This window comes from Somniosus microcephalus, chromosome 5, assembly GCF_052327205.1.
Source record: "Somniosus microcephalus isolate GS21.2 chromosome 5, FLI_Smic_1.0, whole genome shotgun sequence".
Lineage (NCBI taxonomy): Eukaryota > Metazoa > Chordata > Chondrichthyes > Squaliformes > Somniosidae > Somniosus > Somniosus microcephalus.
This window is the reverse complement of record NC_140991.1, coordinates 759,777-779,516: the sequence shown is the minus strand read 5'-3', so window position 1 is coordinate 779,516 and position 19,740 is coordinate 759,777. Positions and strand designations below refer to the sequence as shown.

At 51.6% G+C, this 19,740-nt stretch overlaps 1 protein-coding gene across 1 annotated transcript in view; it reads right to left on the bottom strand.

Annotated features, from left to right (window-relative positions):
* LOC147116794 (nuclear receptor-binding protein 2-like) overlaps positions 1–19,740 on the bottom strand; it is a 301,760-nt gene that overhangs the window by 54,849 nt on the left and 227,171 nt on the right. Inside the window, exon 8 of the mRNA XM_085987208.1 lies at positions 5,450–5,533. Coding sequence (XP_085843334.1) covers positions 5,450–5,533 — 84 coding nt within the window. The remainder of the gene's footprint in view (positions 1–5,449; positions 5,534–19,740) is intronic.

The following is a 19,740-nucleotide window of genomic DNA, read 5'->3' as shown; positions in this document are numbered from 1 at the left end:
TAACCTTTTATGCGGCACCTTATCGAATGCCTTCTGGAAACTGTGTCCAGTTCTGGTCACCAAGATACAGGGAAGATAGTGAACTGTTGGAGGCAGCACCGAATGAGCCCCGAGTCTGATCCCCGAACCCAACGGGCAGCCCAATGCACATTGCCGGCTCCAAGCCAGTGCAGGTCAATGGCGGTGTTTATACTCCCGAGCCTCCTCCCACTCTAATTGCCTCTTCCCGCCCTGCCCCCTCCTCTGTTCCCTTCTCCCTCATGAATGCATCGAGCCTCCCCTTAAATCGCTCAGTGCTCTCTGCTTCAGCCATTCCCTGTGGCAGCAAGTTCCACATTCTCAGACTGTGTAAAGAAATTCCTCCTAAATTCTTTATTTGATCCGTCGGTGACCATCTTATATTGACGCCCACCCCCCCCTTGCTCTAGACTCGCCCACAAGTGGAAACAGTCTCTCCACGTCCGCCCCACCAAACCCCTTCCTCATTTTAAAGATCTCTGTCAGTCCCAGCTTGCTCAGTCTTTCTAGATACTTGCATCCTTTCAATTCTGGTAACATCTTTCTGAACCTTTCCTGCTCTTTCTCCAGTGCTTCACTATCAGGCGGCAGGGCAGGTCGGTGACCTGTGTGGGTGGAGGGGTCGATCGGGGTTTTGGGGCGGGGCACGGCATCCATTTTTGTTCCTCTTTGGTGCATTCTCCACCCAGTTACCCCCAATATGGCGGCTGGATCCTGTGTGTGTGTCCCGGGACCCAGAAACAGGCCGGTGATCAATTGCGATGCACTAGGGTAACAGTCAGTCAGTGGATCTGTTACTGGACCAGTAATCCAGAGACCTGGAGTAATAATCCAAAGAATGGGAGGTCAAATCCCACCCAGGGCAGTTTGAGAATTGGACTTCAGCTTAAAAATAAAAGTCTGACCGTGAAGCTGTCGGATTGCAGTAAAAACCCAACAGACGTCCTTTGGGGAGGAAACCTGCTGTCCTTACCCGGTCTGGGCCTACATGTGACTCCAGTCCCACACCAACGTGGGTGACTCTTAACTGGTCTCTCGAGTGACCTAGAGTGACCCTCCATTGAATCAAACCACTGGAAGGCCCACCACCACCTTCTCAAGGGCAACTCGGGATGGGAAATAAATCCTGGCCTTGCCAGCGACGCCCACATCCCAAGATTGATTTTTTTTTTTTTTTTTTATAAAAGGCCCCTTTCAAGATGGGTTCAGCCAGATCGGGAGCCGGACGGTAATATTAACCCCTCGATTTTGGGGGTGTTTCCCCCGCACCCCCCCCACATTACACAGGCCTGTATTTCAGGACAGTTCCTGAGCTATCGGCTTTGAGACCTAAGCCAGCTTTCCCGACGCTGCTGGTTAACTTTGTGCCAGTTTCTAGGTTGGCAGCGTGGAAAAACATCACAAACCACGACCCTCCATTTCTGTCTATTAAACAACTTCCCGTCTGCCCGCCCCTAACCCGTGCTGTACCTGCCCTGGGAGTGTTTGATGGGACAGTGTACATAGATACATAGATACATAGAAGATAGGAGCAGGAGTAGGCCATTCGGCCCTTCGTGCCTGCTCCGCCATTCGATGAGATCATGGCTGATCCTTTAATTCAGTATCCCGTCCCCGCCTTCTCTCCGTAACCCTTAACCCCTTTTGCCCGTAGAAATATATCTAATTCCCTCTTAAATATATTTAATGAGCTGGCGTACACTGCCCTCTGTGGCAATGAGTTCCACAGGTTCACCACTCTCTGAGTGAAGAAATTCCCCCTCATCTCTGTCCTAAATGGTTTAGCCCTTATCCTTAAATTATGTCCTCTAGTTCTGTTCTCACCCGCCAAGGGAAACATTCCTTCTGCATCCAGTCTGTCTAGACCTGTCAGAATTTTATACACTTCTATGAGGTCCCCTCTCAATCTTCTAAACTCCAGTGTGTACATCCCTAAACTACATAGTCTCTCCTCATAGGTCATTCCCGCCATTCCTGGTATCAGCCTGGTGAATCGCCGCTGCACCCCCTCCATGGCAAGAACATCCTTCCTCAGATGAGGCGACCAAAACTGTACACAGTACTCGAGGTGTGGTCTCACCAGTGCCCTGTACAGCTGCAGCAAGGTATCCCTGTTCCTGTATTCTAACCCTTTTGCTATGAAGGCCAGCATACCGTTTGCCTTCTTGACCGCCTGTTGCACCTGCATGCTCGCCTTCAGTGACTGGTGTACAAGAACACCCAGGTCTCTCTGTACTTCCCCCTCTCCCAATCTATTGCCATTTAAATAATAATTTGCCCTCCCGTTCCTGCACCCAAGGTGGATAACTTCGCACTTGTCCACATTATAGTGCATCTGCCATTTATCCGCCCAATCGCCCAGTCTGTCCAAATCGCTCTGGAGCTTCCTGGTCTCTTCCTCTGAGCCCACCCCCCCTCCTAGTTTAGTGTCGTCTGCAAATTTGGAAATGCTGCATCCGACTCCCTGATCCAGGTCATTAATGTAAATTGTGAACAGCTGGGGGCCCAGGACAGATCCCTGTGGTACCCCACTTGTTACTGCCTGCCATTCAGAAAATGAGCCGTTTATTCCAACTCTCTGTTTTCTATCTGACAGCCAGTTCCCTATCCACGCCAAAACTTTCCCCTTTATCCCATGAGCCTCAATTTTCCATGCTAATCTTTTATGTGGGACCTTATCGAAGGCCTTTTGGAAGTCCAGGTACACCACATCTACTGGCTCTCCCCCATCTATTCTACCAGTTACTCCCTCAAAAAATTCCAATAGATTAGTCAAGCACGATTTACCCTTTGTAAATCCATGTTGACTCTGTCCTATCTTGTCCCCATTTGCTAAGTGCTCCGCTATTTCATCCTTAATGATGGACTCCAGCATTTTGCCCACAACTGATGTAAGGCTTACAGGTCTGTAATTACCTGCTTTTTCCCTACCCCCCTTTTTGAATAGTGGGGTAACGTTAGCTACCCTCCAATCCATCGGCACTGTTCCCGAGTCTAATGAATTCTGAAAAATCATCCTTAGTGCATCCGCTATCTCTAGGGCCACCTCCTTCAGTACCCTAGGATGCATGTTATCAGGCCCTGGGGATTTGTCCACCTTCAATCCCTTTAGCTTCCTTAACACCATATCCTTAGAGATATTGATTTGCGTCAGTTCCTCCTTTGCCAATGTCCCTATTTTTCCCAATATCCCAGGGAGGTTTTTTGTGTCTTCCTTCGTAAAGACTGACCCAAAGTATGCATTTAGTTGATCTGCCATTTCCTTATTTCCCATTATATATTCCCCCGTATCTGACTGCAATGGACCAACTTTGGTTTTCACCAGTCTTTTCCTTTTGATATATTTATAAAAGCTTTTGGAGTTAGTTTTTATATTTTCCGCCAGCTTGTTTTCGTAAGCTATTTTGCCCCTCTTGATCATGCCCTTTGCCCTCCTTTGCTCTATCTTAAACTGTTCCCAATCTTCCGCTCTGGCGCTTTTTTTGGCTATTTTATACGCCCTATCTTTGGATTTTATGCTGTCTCTAATTTCCCCTGTTATCCACGGTTGAGTCACCTTTTTAGATTTCCTTTTATGCCAGATTGGTATAAACAATTTTTGCAATTTTGTCATTCTATCTTTAAATGTTTGCCATTGTTTATCTACCTCCAGTCCTCCCAGGAACGTTGTCCAATCAGACCTACTCAGTTCCCGTCTCATGGCATCATAATTCCCCTTGTTTAAATTCAGGACCTTAGTCTCTGAGTCAATTTCTTCGCTCTCCATTTCGAGTGAGAAATCGATCATGTTATGATCGCTCTGACCCAAGGGTCCCCGTACAACAAGATTACTGATTAGTCCCTTCTCATTGCACAGTACCCAGTCCAATATAGCCTGTTCCCGAGTTGGTTCCTCGACATATTGATCCAGATAACCATCCCTTAAACACTCAAGGAATTCCTCCTCCTCATTATTTTTACTGATTAGGCTAGTCCAATCTATATGTAAGTTAAAGTCACCTATGATGACAGCTGTGCTCTTATTGCACGCTTCTCTAATTTCCCTCGTGATGCCCTCCCTAACCTCTATTTTACTATTTGGAGGCCTATATACCACTCCTATTAATGTTTTTCGCCCCTCGCTATTTCTTAGCTCCACCCATATAGATTCTGTATTAACTGAGTTAATATCCTTCTTTTCAATTGCATTTATCCCCTCTTTTACTAGCAATGCTACCCCTCCTCCCTTTCTTTTTTGTCGATCCTTCTTAAATACTGAATACCCCTGTATGTTAAGCTCCCAGCCCTGCTCACCCTGCAACCATGTTTCCGTAATCCGTAGAGGGAGCTTTACTCTGTATCTAACCCTGTGCTGTACCTGCCCTGAGAGTGTTTGATGGGACAGTGCAGAGGGAGCTTTACTCTGTATCTGACCCATGCTGTACCTGCCCTGGGAGTGTTTCATGGGACAGTGTAGAGGGAGCTTTACTCTGTATCTAACCCGTGCTGTACCTGCCGTGGGAGTGTTTGATGGGACAGTGCAGAGGGAGCTTTACTCTGTATCTAACCCGTGCTGTACCTGCCCTGGGAGTGTTTGATGGGACAGTGTAGAGGGAGCTTTACTCTGTATCTAACCCTGTGCAGTACCTGCCCTGGGAGTGTTTGATGGGACAGTGTAGAGGGAGCTTTACTCTGTATCTAACCCGTGCTGTACCTGCCCTGGGAGTGTTTGATGGGACAGTGTAGAGGGAGCTTTACTCTGTATCTAACCCGTGCTGTACCTGCCCTGGGAGTGTTTGATGGGACAGTGTAGAGGGAGCTTTACTCTGTATCTAACCCGTGCTGTACCTGCCGTGGGAGTGTTTGATGGGACAGTGCAGAGGGAGCTTTACTCTGTATCTAACCCGTGCTGTACCTGCCCTGGGAGTGTTTGATGGGACAGTGTAGAGGGAGCTTTACTCTGTATCTAACCCTGTGCAGTACCTGCCCTGGGAGTGTTTGATGGGACAGTGTAGAGGGAGCTTTACTCTGTATCTAACCCGTGCTGTACCTGCCCTGGGAGTGTTTGATGGGACAGTGTAGAGGGAGCTTTACTCTGTATCTAACCCGTGCTGTACCTGCCCTGGGAGTGTTTGATGGGACAGTGTAGCGGGAGCTTTACTCTGTATCTAACCCGTGCTGTACCTGCCCTGGGAGTGTTTGATGGGACAGTGTAGAGGGAGCTTTACTCTGTATCTAACCCCGTGCTGTACCTGCCCTGGGAGTGTTTGATGGGGACAGTGTAGAGGGAGCTTTACTCTAAATCCCTGTTTAATGACCCCCGCAGAAGCCTTTAGACAGGCTCCACTTCCAGATTTCCTCGCATCGATTCATCATCGAATGCCCCGTTCAGCCTGAGCTGGGATATTGGGTGTAATTGGGCCCAACCCCAAGGGGCAAACCTTACACTTACCGTCATATTCCGGGGCGAAGAAATGCCGGTTCTTCTGCTCTTCTCTGGGGCTTCTGAGCGGAGTCCTCGGAGAATCGGTAATAACTGGGAGAAAAAGCAGAAGGGTATTTCACCAATACCCACACAACCGACAGGCACAGAGACAACATCAAACACCAGCTTCATATACGTCAGGCAACCGGTGACAGAGAGACAGAGATTAATCCCACTGCCCCGCTCTCTCCCCGTAGCCGGGTATCAATCCCAAACTAATCCCAGTGCCTCGCTATCTCCCCATAGCCCTGTATCAATCCCGGTGGCATAGTGGTTAGCACTGTTGCCTCACAGCGCCAGGGACCCGGGTTCGAATCCGGCCTCGGGTGACTGTCTGTGTGGAGTTTGCACATTCTCCCCGTGTTTGCGTGGGTTTCCTCCGGGTGCTCCGGTTTCCTCCCACAGTCCAAAGATGTGTGGGTTAGGTTGATTGGCTATGATAAATTGACCCTTAGTGTTAGGGGGATTAAATACGTGGGGTTACGGGGATAGGGTGGGATATGTGTTGGTGTAGGGGTTACGGGGATTGGGTGGGATATGTGTCGGTGCAGGCTCGATGGGCCGAAATGGCCTCTATCTGCACTGTGGGGTTTCTGTGATTTCTGTGAATCCCAAACTAATCCCACTGCCCCGCTCTCTCCCCATAGCCCTGCATCAATCCCAAACTAATGTCACTGCCCCACTCTCTCTCCATAGCCCTGTATCAATCTCAAACTAATCCCACTGCCCTGCTCTCTCCCCATAGCCCTGTATCAATCCCAAACTAATCCCACTGCCCCGCTCTCTCCCCAGAGCCCTGTATCAATCCCAAACTAATCCCACTGCCCCGCTCTCTCCCCAGAGCCCTGTATCAATCCCAAACTAATCCCACTGCCCCGCTCTCTCCCCATAGCCCTGTATCAATCCCAAACTAATCCCACTGCCCCGCTCTCTCCCCATAACCCTGTATCAATCCCAAACTAATTCCACTGCCCCGCTCTCTCCCCATAGCCCTGTATCAATCCGAAACTAATCCCACTGCCCCGCTCTCTCCTCATAGCCCTGTATCAATCACAAACTATTCCCACTGCCCCGCTCTCTCCATAGCCCTGTATCAATCCCAAATTAATCCCACTGCCCAGCTCTATCCCCATAGCCCTGTATCAATCCCAAACTAATCCCACTGCCCTGCTCTCTCCCCATAGCCCTGTATCAATCCTAAACTAATCACAATGCCCCGCTCTCTCCCCATAGCCCTGTATCAATCCCAAACTAATCCCACTGCCCCGCTCTCTCCCCACAGCCCTGTATCAAACCCAAACTAATCCCACTGCCCCGCTCTCTCCCAATAGACTTGTATCAATCCCAAACTAATCCCACTGCCCCGCTCTCTCCCCATAGCCCTGTATCAATCCCAAACTATTCCCACTGCCCTGCTCTCTCCCCATAGCCCTGTATCAATCCTAAACTAATCACAATGCCCCGCTCTCTCCCCATAGCCCTGTATCAATCACAAACTAATCCCACTGCCCCGCTCTCTCCCCACAGCCCTGTATCAACCCCAAACTAATCCCACTGCCCCGCTCTCTCCCAATAGACTTGTATCAATCCCAAACTAATCCCACTGCCCCGCTCTCTCCCCATAGCCCTGTATCAATCCCAAACTATTCCCACTGCCCCGCTCTCTCCCCATAGCCCTGTATCAATCCCAAACTAATCCCACTGCCCCGCTCTCTCCCCATTGCCCTGTATCAATCCCAAACTAATCCCACTGCCCCGCTCTCTCCCCATAGCCCTGTATCAATCCCAAACTAATCCCACTGCCCCGCTCTCTCCCCATAGCCCTGTATCAATCGCAAACTAATCCCACAGCGCTGCTTTCTCCCCATAGCCCTTTAACAATCCCAAACTAATCCCACAGCCCCGCTCTCTCCCCATAGCCCTGGAACAATCCCAAACTAATCTCACTGCCCCACTCTATCCCCATAGCCCTGTAACAATCCCAAACTATTCCCACTGATCCGCTCTCTCCCCATATCCCTGTATCAATCCCAAACTAATCCCTCTGCCTCGCTCTCTCCCCACAGCCCTGTATCAATCCCAAACTAATCCCGCTGCCCGCTCTCTCCCCATAGCCCTGTAACAGTCCCAAACTAATCCCACTGCTCCGCTCTCCCCATAGCCCTGTATCAATCCCAAACTAATCACACAGCCCCGCTTTCTCCCCATAGCCCTGTATCAATCCCAAACTAATCCCACTGCCCCGCTCTCTCCCCAGAGCCCTGTATCAATCCCAAACTAATCCCACTGCCCCGCTCTCTCCCCATAGCCCTGTATCAATCCCAAACTAATCCCACTGCCCCGCTCTCTCCCCATAGCCTTGTATCAATCCCAAACTAATCCCACTGCCCCGCTCTCTCCCCATAGCCCTGTATCAATCCCAAACTAATCCCACTGCCCCGCTCTCTCCCCATAGCCCTGTATCAATGCCAAACTAATCCCACTGCCTCCTCATAGCCCTGTATCAATCCCCAAACTAATCCCACTGCCCCGATTTCTCCCCATATCCTTGCATCAATCCCAAACTAATCCCACTGCCCCGCTCTCTCCCCAGAGCCCTGTATCAATCCCAAACAAATCCTACTGCCCCACTCTCTCCTCATAGCCCTGTATCAATCCCAAACTAATCCCACAGCGCCGCTTTCTCCCCATAGCCCTGAAACAGTCCCAAACTAATCCCACTGCCCCGCGCTCTCCCCATAGCCCTGTAACAATCCCAAACTAATCCCACTGCCCCAATCTATCCCCACAGCCCTGTAACAATCCCAAACTATTCCCACTGATCCTCTCTCCCCATATCCCTGTATCAATCCCAAACTAATTCTACTGCCCCGCACTCTCCGCATATCCCTGTATTAATCCCAAACTAATCACACTGCCTCGCTCTCTCCCCATAGCCATGAATCAATCCCCAAACTAATCCCACTGCCCCGCTCTCTCCCCATAGCCCTGTATCAATCCCAAACTAATCCCGCTACCCCACTCTCTCCCCATAGCCCTGTAACAGTCCCAAACTAATCCCACTGCTCCGCTCTCTCCCCATAGCCCTGTATCAATCCCAAACTAACCCCACTGCCCCGCTTTCTCCCCATATCCTTGCATCAATCCCAAACTAATCCAACTGCCCTGCTCTCTCCCCAGAGCCCTGTATCAATCCCAAACTAATCCCACTGCCCTGCTCTCTCCCCATAGCCCTGTATCAATCCCAAACTAATCCCACTGCCCCGCTCTCTCCCAATAGCACTGTACCAATCCCAAACTAATCCCACTGCCCCGCTCTCACCCCATAGCCCTGTATCAATCCCAAACTATTCCCACTACCCCACTCTATCCCCATAGCCCTGTATGAGTCCCAAACTAATCCCACTGCCCCGCTCTCTCCCCATAGCCCTGTATCAATCCCAAACTAATCCCACTGCCCCGCTCTCTCCCCATAGCCTTGTATCATCCCAAACTAATCCCACTGCCCCGCTCTCTCCCCATAGCCCTGTATCAATCCCAAACTAATCCCACTGCCCCGCTCTCTCCCCATAGCCCTGTATCAATGCCAAACTAATCCCACTGCCTCCTCATAGCCCTGTATCAATCCCAAACTAATCCCACTGCCCCGCTCTCTCCCCATAGCCCTTTAACAATCCCAAACTTATCCCACTGCCCCACTCTATCCCCATAGCCCTGTAACAATCCCAAACTATTCCCACTGATCTGCTCTCTCCCCATATCCCTGTATCAATCCCAAACTAATTCTACTGCCCCGCACTCTCCCCATATCCCTGTATTAATCCCAAACTAATCCCACTGCCTCGCTCTCTCCCCATAGCCCTGAATCAGTCCCCAAACTAATCCCGCTGCCCCACTCTCCCCATAGCCCTGTAACAGTCCCAAACTAATCCCACTGCTCCGCTCTCTCCCCATAGCCCTGTATCAATCCCAAACTAATCCCACTGCCCCGCTTTCTCCCCATATCCTTGCATCAATCCCAAACTAATCCCACTGCCCCGCTCTCTCCCCAGAGCCCTGTATCAATCCCAAACAAATCCTACTGCCCCACTCTCTCCTCATAGCCCTGTATCAATCCCAAACTAATCCCACAGCGCCGCTTTCTCCCCATAGCCCTGAAACAATCCCAAACTAATCCCACTGCCCCGCGCACTCCCCATAGCCCTGTAACAATCCCAAACTATTCCCACTGATCCACTCTCTCCCCATATCCCTGTATCAATCCCAAACTAATTCTACTGCCCCGCACTCTCCCCATATCCCTGTATTAATCCCAAACTAATCCCACTGCCTCACTCTCTCCCCTTAGCCCTGAATCAATCCCCAAACTAATCCCACTGCCCCGCTCTCTCCCCATAGCCCTGTATCAATCCCAAACTAATCCCGCCATCCCACTCTCTCCCAATAGCCCAGTAACAGTCCCAAACTAATCCCACTGATCCGCTCTCTCCCCATAGCCCTGTATCAATCCCAAACTAATCCCACTGCCCCGCTTTCTCCCCATATCCTTGCATCAATCCCAAACTAATCCCACTGCCCCGCTCTCTCCCCAGAGCCCTGTATCAATCCCAAACAAATCCTACTGCCCCACTCTCTCCTCATAGCCCTGTATCAATCCCAAACTAATCCCACAGCGCCGCTTTCTCCCCATAGCCCTGTAACAATCCCAAACTAATCCCACTGCCCCACTCTATTCCCATAGCCCTGTAACAATCCCAAACTATTCCCAGTGATCCGCTCTCTCCCCATATCCCTGTATCAATCCCAAACTAATTCTACTGCCCCGCACTCTCCCCATATCCCTGTATTAATCCCAAACTAATCCCACTGCCTCGCTCTCTCCCCATAGCCATGTATCAATCCCAAATTAATCCCAATGCCCCGCTCTCTCCCCATATCCTTGTATCAATCCCAAACTAATCCCACTGCTCTGCTCTCTCCCCATAGCCCTGTATCAATCCCAAACTAATCCCATTGCCCTGCTCTCTCCCCATAGCTCTGTATCAATCCCAAACTAATTGTACTGCCCGCACTCTTCGAATATCCCTGTATTAATCCCAAACTAATTCCACTGCCTCGCTCTCTCCCCATATCCCTGTATTAATCCCAAACTAATTCCACTGCCCCGCTCTCTCCCCATAGCCCTGCATCAATCCCAAACTAATCCCACTGCCCCGCACTCTCCCCATAGCCCTGTATCAATCCCAAACTAATCCTACTGTCCCGCTCTCTCCATAGTCCTGTATCAATCCCAAACTAATCCCACTGCCTCGCTCTCTCCCCATAGCCCTGTATCAATCCCAAACTAATCCCACTGCCCCGCTCTCTCCTGTGCTGCCTCTCCCTCTAACTTAACCTCACTGTATGTATTTAACTTACTTATATATGTATAACCTACCTGTTGGGGCCGTTGCCCCTTTAACTTACCTTTTAGGGCCATTGCCCCTTTAAGACGCTCCTTAGCGTGCTGACGTCACGTCACGTACAACGTAGCGTGCTGACGTCACGGCACGTACGACGTGACGTGCGTGAGGCGGCTGCCGGCCCGACTCGGCCTTCCAGAAAGGCTGCCGGCACAGCCCGGCCTAGCGTCTTCGGCCGCATCTACCAGCCGCCGGGAGCGACGCGATCTTCCGCTCCCGCGGCAAGCATCGGCTCAGCCTGGCCTCCAGCTCCCGCTCCCGACTTCGGCCTCCACGGCCAGAAACGCGACCACGCGCATCACGTGACGCCCCAAGCGCGGACAACGCTACCGAGCGTGATGAGGTCATCACGCTCCCCACAGGACTGCAACGTAGTCCTCGTGGAGTCCTCGCTGGGACACAGACCTACACCACGGTGCTCCTACAGCAGCACAGGCTCCAGGCAGTTGTATTGTCCCCATGCTTGAGTCTTGGAAATTGTTTGTCTGTAAGTATTTTAGAATGCTATGGATGATTAATGTGCACTGTATGTTGTAGAAAATGTTTAGTTGTAACTTTTCTCTGCCTAGCTGATTAACTAGTAGCTGTATTTTCATACACTATGTACAGGGCTAATTTAAAGAGAATGCCTCCCAGTTTACTAAATGTACTGTGTTGCTCAGGCGTACCTAAATCTGTGTATACATATCAGTTATGCGCCTGTATACTAATGTGTGCTTCCATTTCTGTGTTGTATTTCAGTTTTACAATTAGAATCGTTCAGTAAAGCGTTACAAGAAAAGTCAAGCCTTGTGATTTTATTGGAAGATATCGAGTTGTTCGCTATCTGTCTAGCTCTGCATAGAAACGCGTTGCGAGGGCACAATAGTAAAAAGACAGCAGCACAGCGGGCTCAAGCACAGGAAGATACCACTCAGCTACCATGAGTCTACGCTCAGGAAAACAATATACTCTAGAGGAAGTCGACCAGCCAATCGAGAAGAATGAGCCTCTCCCAGCAAACGAGGCCAAGTCACAGTCCTCTAAAGCAGCCTCTAGAACATCTCGGCGGTCCAGCAGACCGTCGTCACCGACAGCTCTCCCAGCAAACGACGCCAAGTCACAGTTCTCTAAAGTATCCTCTAGGTCATCTCGGCGGTCCAGCAGACCGTCGTCATCGACAGCTTCTACAGCCGCCAAAGCACGTGCCAAGGCAAAGGCCACCCAAGCGCAATTGTCTTTCGCTGAAAAAGAAGCTGACCTCATGAAGCAGAGAGCCGACCTCGACGCTAGTGTGATGAAGCGGAGAGCTGACCTCGAAGCTAGTGCGATGAAGCAGAAAGCCGACCTGGTAAAGCAGAGAGCTGATATCGCTGCCATTCTCCACATTCTCCAAAGCCAGAGAGCTGCCGCTGCCGCTAAAGCCGAAGCCGCAGCTTATGAAGAAGATGAGGAGAGCGAACGCGGGGAGCCCAGCCCGGAAACATATGACCTGGAACAGCCCCTCAGTCCAGTGCAACGTACAAATGAGTATGTCCAACAACACTCCAAAGTGTTCTCAAAGGAAACATTCAGGTATCTCGACGTAGAACTAGCTACTCACCCCAGCAACAAACGGCCCGTTTTCAGAGACACTGAGCTCAAAAGAGAAGAAACGAGTAAGACTCACCTGCAGAGACCTCCACAACACTCGGCCAATCCAGCTAAGCAGTCCTCGCCCGAGCCGCAAGGCGCACAAGACTTCGCCAGGTACCTTACTCGCCGAGAATTGTTAAGTTCAGGCCTCCTAGAATTCGATGACCGTCCTGAAAATTATTGGTCATGGAGAGCATCCTTCCTGAGTACCACCAAGGACTTGAATCTGTCAGCCAGAGAAGAACTAGACTTGATGACAAAGTGGCTCGGAGCTGAGTCGTCAAGGCAGGCGAAGAGAATTCGCTCAGCGCACGTCCTCAATCCCACCGCAGGCCTCCACCTGGTTTGGCAACGTCTCAACGACTGTTATGGGACACCAGAAGTCATCGAACACGCACTGCTCAAGAAGCTTGAGGACTTCCCGAAGCTAGCCAACAAGGATAATGTCGAGCTCAGAGAACTGGGCGACATTCTCCTCGAACTGGAGTGTGCCAAGGGAGAAGGTTACCTGACCGGCCTCTCGCATTTGGATACGGCTCGCGGGGTAAACCCAATAGTGGAAAAGCTCCCCCACAATCTTCAAGAGAAATGGATAGCTAAGGGATCCAAGTACAAGGAGGAAAATGGAGTGGCATTTCCCCCCTTCTCTCTCTTCTCCAGGTTTGTCCAACAACAGGCAAGGGTGAGGAATGATCCAAGTTTCGCTTTCTCCACCTCCAGCAGTTACGCTCCTTCGAGAACAGAGAAACCCACAAAGGACAGCAACAAAGCCTCTGTGAGTGTGCACAAAACAGAGGTTCCAGCCGAACCCTCAGTCAACCAATCCAGTTCTGCTGGGAATGAAGTGGATGACCCAGATCGTCAGTGTCCTATACACAAGAAGCCCCACCCACTCAAAAAGTGTCGAAGCTTTAGAGACAAGCCCATTGATGAGCGCACGTCATACCTGAAAGAGAACCGCATCTGCTTCAGGTGTTGTGGGTCGACTACGCACATGGCAAAAGACTGCAAGGCGACAATCAAGTGCCTTGAGTGCAACAGCGAAAAACACATAGCAGCCCTGCATCCAGGTCCTCCTCCGTCAACCACCGAGAGCGCCGCGGTTGACAAAGAGGATAGCGGGGAGCAAAGCGAAAACACATCTTCAGTCACCTCCAAGTGTACAGAGGTTTGCGGAAATGCAAGCAGCCCACGCTCATGCTCCAAAATCTGCTTGGTTAAAGCATATCCTGCAGGGAGAAAGGAGAAGGCAATCAAAATGTATGCAGTGCTCGACGAGCAAAGCAACAAGTCCCTAGCGAAGACGGAATTCTTCAATCTCTTCGACGTCAAGGCCAGCACCGCTCCGTACACGCTAAAAACCTGTGCAGGGACAACAGAGACTACGGGTAGGAGAGTCGGGAACTTCATGATCGAGTCCATGGATGGGAAACTACAGCTTCCCCTCCCCACCTTGATTGAGTGCGACATGATGCCAGAGGACAGGACGGAAATCCCCTCCCCAGAGGTCGCACGCCATCAGCCCCACCTACAGCCAATTGCCAATAAGATTCCAGCTGTGGACCCGGACGCTCCAATCCTCCTACTCTTGGGAAGAGACATCTTAAGGGTGCACAAGGTACGTGAGCACATCAACGGGCCCCACGATGCTCCCTATGCGCAGCGGCTCGACTTGGGATGGGTCCTCGTGGGTGGAGTTTGCCTGGGAACAGTCCACAAACCAGCGGATGTCAGCGTCTATAAAGCAAACGTGTCGTGCAACGGTCGCACATCCTGTCTCAGCCCATGCCCAAACAGGATCCAGGTAAAGGAGGACTACGACGACATGACGCAGCATCATAGGTCAACCTCCTCTGCCTGTGAGGAAGAGGCAGGCCCCACTGTGAGCACAGATGGCCTAGGATGCTCAGTGCTTGAAAGGTCCAAGGACGATAGACACAGCTGGGCGGCACCCCTGCCGTTTCGCCCTCCTGGACGCCGTCTTCCGAGTAGTGGGGAGCAGGCTGCGGGGCGCCTCTGCTCGCTCAGGAGAACCCTGGTGCCGGGGTCCACCGACCCAGACACGCCTGCAGTCCCCACCCCAGCGATGCTCCTGACTCAAAAGATGAGTGCTATTTCAGCTCCCTCTGGAAACTTCGACATGGCCGAGCTGCACGGGAAGCAGTGGAAGCAAGTACAGTGTCGTGCAGACACTTCTTGGAAGAGATGGGGAGGAGAGTATTTGCCCACCCTACAGAGCCGTAGGAAATGGACAGAAGACAAGCCGAATGTCAAAGTGAGAGATGTCGTCTTGCTGAAAGACAGCCAAGCACACAAACGAACGGTCAGTGGGACTGGCCGTCAAAACTCTGCCGAGCAGGGACAAGAGGGTCCGCAAGGTGGAGGTGAAGACCGTCAAGGAAGAGACTGTCAAGGTGTTTCCGAGGCCAGTCTCAGAGATCGTAGTCCTCCTTTCCGAAGAAATCTAGAGAACGGACTCTGAGCGTGTGGCAGCCAAAGGACGTTTTCTCCAGGTTATTTTGTATCTGTAGTGGTACAATGGAATTGTACCAAGCGGGGAGTGTGCTGCCTCTCCCTCTAACTTAACCTCACTGTATGTATTTAACTTACTTATATATGTATAACCTACCTGTTGGGGCCGTTGCCCCTTTAACTTACCTTTTAGGGCCATTGCCCCTTTAAGACGCACCTTAGCGTGCTGACGTCACGTCACGTACAACGTAGCGTGCTGACGTCACGGCACGTACGACGTGACGTGCGTGAGGCGGCTGCCGGCCCGACTCGGCCTTCCAGAAAGGCTGCCGGCACAGCCCGGCCTAGCGTCTTCGGCCGCATCTACCAGCCGCCGGGAGCGACGCGATCTTCCGCTCCCGCGGCAAGCATCGGCTCAGCCTGGCCTCCAGCTCCCGCTCCCGACTTCGGCCTCCACGGCCAGAAACGCGACCACGCGCATCACGTGACGCCCCAAGCGCGGACAACGCTACCGAGCGTGATGAGGTCATCACGCTCCCCACAGGACTGCTACGTAGTCCTCGTGGAGTCCTCGCTGGGACACAGACCTACACCACGGTGCTCCTACAGCAGCACAGGCTCCGGGCAGTTGTATTGTCCCCATGCTTGAGTCTTGGAAATTGTTTGTCTGTAAGTATTTTAGAATGCTATGGATGATTAATGTGCACTGTATGTTGTAGAAAATGTTTAGTTGTAACTTTTCTCTGTCTAGCTGATTAACTAGTAGCTGTATTTTCATACACTATGTACAGGGCTAATTTAAAGAGAATGCCTCCCAGTTTACTAAATGTACTGTGTTGCTCAGGCGTACCTAAATCTGTGTATACATATCAGTTATGCGCCTGTATACTAATGTGTGCTTCCATTTCTGTGTTGTATTTCAGTTTTACAATTAGAATCGTTCAGTAAAGCGTTACAAGAAAAGTCAAGCCTTGTGATTTTATTGGAAGATATCGAGTTGTTCGCTATCTGTCTAGCTCTGCATAGAAACGCGTTGCGAGGGCAGAATACTCCCCTTAGCCCTGTATCAATCCCAAACTAATCCCACGGCCCCGCTCTCTCCCCATAGCCCTGTATCTATCCCAAACTAATCCCACTGCCTCCTCATAGCCCTGTATCAATCCCAAACTAATCCCACGGCGCCACTTTCTCCCCACAGCCCTGTAACAATCCCAAACTAATCCCACTGCCCCGCTCTCTCCCCATAGCCCTGTAACAATCCCAAACTAATCCCAGTGCCCCACTCTATCCCCATAGCCCTGTAACAATCCCAAACTATTCCCACTGATCCGCACTCTCCCCATATCCCTGTATCAATCCCAAACTAATTCTACTGCCCCGCACTCTCCCCATATCCCTGTATTAATCCCAAACTAATCCCACTGCCTCGCTCTCTCCCCATAGCCCTGAATCAATCCCCAAACTAATCCCACTGCCCCGCTCTCTCCCCATAACCCTGTATCAATCCCAAACTAATCCCACTGCTCCGCTCTCTCCCCATAGCCCTGTATCAATCCCAAACTAATCCCACTGCCCCGCTTTCTCCCCATAACCTTCCATCAATCCCAAACTAATCCCACTGCCCCGCTCTCTCCCCAGAGCCCTGTATCAATCCCAAACTAATTCCATTGCCCCGCTCTCTCCCCATAGCCCCGTATCAATCCCAAACTAAACCCATTGCCCCACACTCTCCCCATAGCCCTGTATGAATCCCAAACTAATCCCACTGCCCCACTCTCTCCCCATAGCCCTGTATCAATCCCAAACTAATCCCACTGCCCCGCACTCTCCCCATAGCCCTGCATCAATCCCAAACTAATCCCACTGTCCCGCTCTCTCCATAGTCCTGTATCAATCCCAAACTAATCCCACTGCCTCGCACTCTCCCCATAGCCCTGTATCAATCCCAAACTAATCCCACTGCCCCGCTCTCCCCATAGCTCTGTATCAATCCCAAACTAATCCCACTTCCCCGCTCTCTCCCCATAGCCCTGTATGAATCCCAAATTAATCCCACTGCCCCGCTCTCCCCATAGTCCTATATCAATCCCAAACTAATCCTACTGCTCCGCTCTCTCCCCATAGACCTGTTTCAATCCCAAACTAATCCCGCTGCCCCGCACTCTCCCCATAGCCCTGTATCAATCACAAACTAATCCCTCTGTCCTGCTCTCTCCCCATAGCCCTGTATCAATCCCAAACTAATCCCACTGCCCTGCTCTCTCCCCATAGCCCTGTATCAATCCCAAACTAATCCCACTGCTCCGCTCTCTCCCCATAGCCATGTATCAATCCCAAACTAATGCCACTGCCCCGCTCTCTCCCCATAGCCCTGTATCAATCCCAAACTAATCCCACTGCCCCGCTCTCTCCCCATAGCCCTGTATCAATCCCAAACTAATCCCACTGCCCCGCTCTTTCCCCATAGCCCTGTATCAATCCCAAACTAATCCCACTGCCCCACTCTCCCCATAGCCCTGTATCAACCCCAAACTAATCCCATTGCCCCGCGCTCTCCCCATAGCCCTGTATCAATCCTTAACTAAACCCACTTTCCCGCTCTCTCCCCATAGCCCTGTATGAATCCCAAACTAATCCCACTGCCCCGCTCTCTCCCCATAGCCCTGTATCAATCCCAAACTAATCCCGCTGCCCCGCTCTCTCCCCATAGCCCTGTATCAATCCCCAAACTAATCCCACTGCCCCGCGCTCTCCCCATAGCGCTGTATCAAGCCCAAACCAATCCCACTGTCCCGCTCTCTCCCCATAGCCCTGTATCAATCACAAACTAATCCCACTGCCCCGCGCTCTCCCCATAGCCCTGTATCAATCCCAAACTAATCCCACTGCCCCGCGCTCTCCCCACAGCCCTGTCTCAATCCCAAACTAATCCCACTGCTCCGCTCTCTCCCCATAGCCATGTATCAATCCCAAACTAATGCCACTGCCCCGCTCTCTCCCCATAGCCCTGTATCAATCCCAAACTAATCCCACTGCCCCGCTCTCTCCCGATAGCCCTGTATCAATCCCAAACTAATCCCACTGCCCCGCTCTCTCCCCATAGCCCTGTATGAATCCCCAAACTAATCCCACTGCCCCGCGCTCTCCCCATAGCCCTGTATCAAGCCCAAACTAAACCCACTTTCCCGCTCTCTCCCCATAGCCCTGTATGAATCCCAAACTAATCCCACTGCCCCGCTCTCTCCCCATAGCCCTGTATCAATCCCAAACTAATCCTACTGCTCCGCTCTCTCCCCATAGACCTGTATCAATCCCAAACTAATCCCGCTGCCCCGCTCTCTCCCCATAGCCCATCAATCCCAAACTAATCCCACTGCTCCGCGCTCTCCCCATAGCCCTGTATCAAACCCAAACTAATCCCACTGCCCCGCGCTCTCCCCATAGCCCTGTATCAATCCCAAACTAATCCCACTGCCCCACGCTCTCCCCATAGCCTTGTATCAATCCCAAACTAATCCTACTGCCTCCTCATAGCCCTGTATCAATCCCAAACTAATCCCACGGCGCCGCTTTCTCCCCATAGCCCTGTAACAATCCCAAACTAATCCCACTGCCCCTCTCTCTCCCCATAGCCCTGTAACAATCCCAAACTAATCCCAAAGCCCCACTCTATCCCCATATCCCTGTATCAATCCCAAACTAATTCTACTGCCCCGCACTCTCCCCATATCCCTGTATTAATCCGAAACTAATCCCACTGCCTCGCTCTCTCCCCATAGCCCTGAATCAATCCCCAAACTAATCCCACTGCCCCGCTCTCTCCCCATAGCCCTGTAACAGTCCCAAACTAATCCCACTGCTCCGCACTCTCCCCATAGCCCTGTATCAATCCCAAACTAATCCCACTGCCCCGCTCTCTCCCCAGAGCCCTGTATCAATCCCAAACTAATCCCACTGCTCTGCTATCTCCCCATAGCCCTGTATCAATCCCAAACTAATCCCATTGCCCCGCTCTCTCCTCATAGCCCTGTTTCAATCCCAAACTAATCCCACTGCCCCGCGCTCTCCCCATAGCCCTGTATGAATCCCCAAACTAATCCCACTGCCCCGCGCTCTCCCCATAGCCCTGTATCAATCCCAAACTAATCCCACTTTCCCGCTCTCTCCCCATAGCCCTGAATGAATCCCAAACAAATCCCACTGCCCCGCTCTCTCCCCATAGCCCTGTATCAATCCCAAACTAATCCCACTGCTCCGCTCTCTCCCCATAGCCCTGTATCAATCCCAAACTAATCCCAATGCCCCGCTCTCGCCCCATAGCCCTGTATCAATCCCAAACTAATCCCACTGCCCCGCTCTCTCCCCATAGCCCTGTATCAATTCCAAACTAATCCCACTGCCCCGCGCTCTCCCCATAGCCCTGTATCAAGCACAAACTAATCCCACTGTCCCGCTCTCTCCCCATAGCCCTGTATCAATCCCAAACTAATCCCACTGCCCCGCAATCTCCCCATAGCCCTGTATCAATCCCAAACTAATCCCACTGCCCCGCGCTCTCCCCATAGCCCTGTATCAATCCCAAACTAATCCCACTACTTCCTCATAGCCCAGTATCAATCCCAAACTAATCCCACGGCGCCGCTTTCTCCCCATAGCCCTGTAACAATCCCAAACTAATCCCACTGCCCCGCGCTCTCCCCATAGCCCTGT